At 32.7% G+C, this 1,892-nt stretch overlaps 1 protein-coding gene across 1 annotated transcript in view; it reads left to right on the top strand.

The window, feature by feature from the left end:
- Positions 1–524: 524 nt before the first annotated feature.
- LOC105264051 (insulin-like growth factor-binding protein-related protein 1) overlaps positions 525–1,892 on the top strand; it is a 5,986-nt gene continuing 4,618 nt past the window's right edge. Inside the window, exons 1-2 of the mRNA XM_011300626.1 lie at positions 525–902; positions 1,677–1,875. Of these exons, the coding sequence (XP_011298928.1) occupies positions 772–902; positions 1,677–1,875 (330 nt within the window). The 5' untranslated portion in view covers positions 525–771. The remainder of the gene's footprint in view (positions 903–1,676; positions 1,876–1,892) is intronic.

Here is a 1,892-nt window from a genome sequence, read left to right as displayed (position 1 = left end):
TAAGCTGCGTAATTTTTATTATTTTTTTGTAAACTTGGTAGATCCCTTTTAAACAATATCGCTCTTTAGCGCCCTTCAATAATTTTTCCTCTTTTTTTTCATTATTTTTTTATAACCATTCGAGTAGCTCCCGCAACACAAATTTCATCTCAAATTTTAATGTATTTTAGGTTAAAAAGATAAAATTTAAACAAAAGATGACATTCGATCGATAGTCCAGTCGGGATTTAATTTTAAAAAATTTTAGTCGATCATGAATATTTTACCATCGTTTTTATCTTCGTTAATAGTAAATTTTCAATGCTTTAATAATTAATAACCACAAAACGATGTGAATCAATCTCAAATTTTATATAGGCATCTGTCTTCGCTTCAAAAACATGCAAAATTTATTAATCTTAACAGAAGTTTCCAACTTTCCAATGAAGGAAAGATCAAATATGTGCAAAATCTTTCAATAAAAATAATTGAGTAATAACAATGCAATACAAGATTTTATAACGAACGACTAAATTAAATGACTGAACTAATTGAATTGAGCTGAATTTAAAGCTGCAGGCGAGGAATTAGAATACTAAAAGGATCTAAATCAAAAAGATGGGATTAAATTCATAACGGGTGAAATGCAACTCTCACTCGGTGGTTTGGTAATCTCCTCTTTGAGAAACCCTGTCACTCTGTAATGAAATCACTCCCTCTCGCTTCTGTCTCATCTTCGTCACCATATGAGCAACTGTCCAGAACATCTTTGCGTTTTGGTCAGTCGTTAAAATGACCTATTCCACTCCATTTATCATCGCATTTCTGTCTCTCAGTTTGTGGTTTTGCATTGAAATTTGCGCTGATGATACAATTAGCAATGTTATGGGCCTGAAAGACTGCGGTGTGTGCGAATTGTACAGGTAATTCATCATCCCTAATTCAATATCACTGGACAAATCGATTTCACTGTTAGAAATTTCTTGAAATCGCAATCACAATATTAACAAAATATTAATTATCTAGATTTCAATTCATTTTTAAATGAACATCAATTGAAAATATAAATATCGTTTTCCATCAGCAAGATCTTTTTCGTTAAGGCCCAGGACTATCTATCGAATGTCATCTTTTATTTAAATTTTATCTTTTTAGCCTAAAATACATTAAAATTTGGGATCAATTTTGTGTTGCGGGAGCTACTCGAATGGTTATAAAAAAATAATGAAAAAAAAAGAGGAAAAATTATTGAAGGGCGCTGAAGAGCGATATTGTTTAAAAGGGATCTACCAAGTTTACAAAAAAATAATAAAAATTACGCAGCTTACCATTGCTCTCCAGAAGATTGAGTGACAGCTAGATGCAATAGTAAGCTACGTATTTTTTATTATTTTTTAGCAAACTTGGTAAATCCCTTTTAAATAATATCTATCTTTAGCGCCCTTCAATAATTTTTCCTCTTTTTTTTCATTATTTTTTCATGTCCATTCAAGTGCTTCCCGCAACACAAAATTGATCCCAAATTTTAATGTATTTTAGGTTAAAAAGATAAAATTTAAACAAAAGTCGACGTTCGATAGATAGTCCACCCGGGCCTTAATCTAATTAAATTAAATTTTGTTAATATATATATTTTAAAGATAAGGGATTGCAATTTATGAATAATAAATATCTCCCCATTTATGGTGAATCCCCAGGTGCCCTGATAATTCGTCTAGATGTCTCCTAGGATCCGTCCCGGATCCTTGCGAATGCTGTCCAGGTGGCAGATGTGCTAGACTCGAGGGTGAAACTTGTTGGAATGCCAGCATCAGCAGTCTCTCTGTCACAAAACGGGAAAGAGGCCTCTGCGCTACGAATTATCTCTGCCAGTTGAGGAATGATCTACTCGATGAGGTATTTGCACAAGAAAA

Source organism: Fopius arisanus, unplaced genomic scaffold (genome assembly GCF_000806365.1).
Source record: "Fopius arisanus strain USDA-PBARC FA_bdor unplaced genomic scaffold, ASM80636v1 scaffold00018, whole genome shotgun sequence".
NCBI classification, from domain to species: domain Eukaryota; kingdom Metazoa; phylum Arthropoda; class Insecta; order Hymenoptera; family Braconidae; genus Fopius; species Fopius arisanus.
Note: the sequence above shows the minus strand (reverse complement) of the source record. Positions and strands in the feature narration are given on the sequence as shown.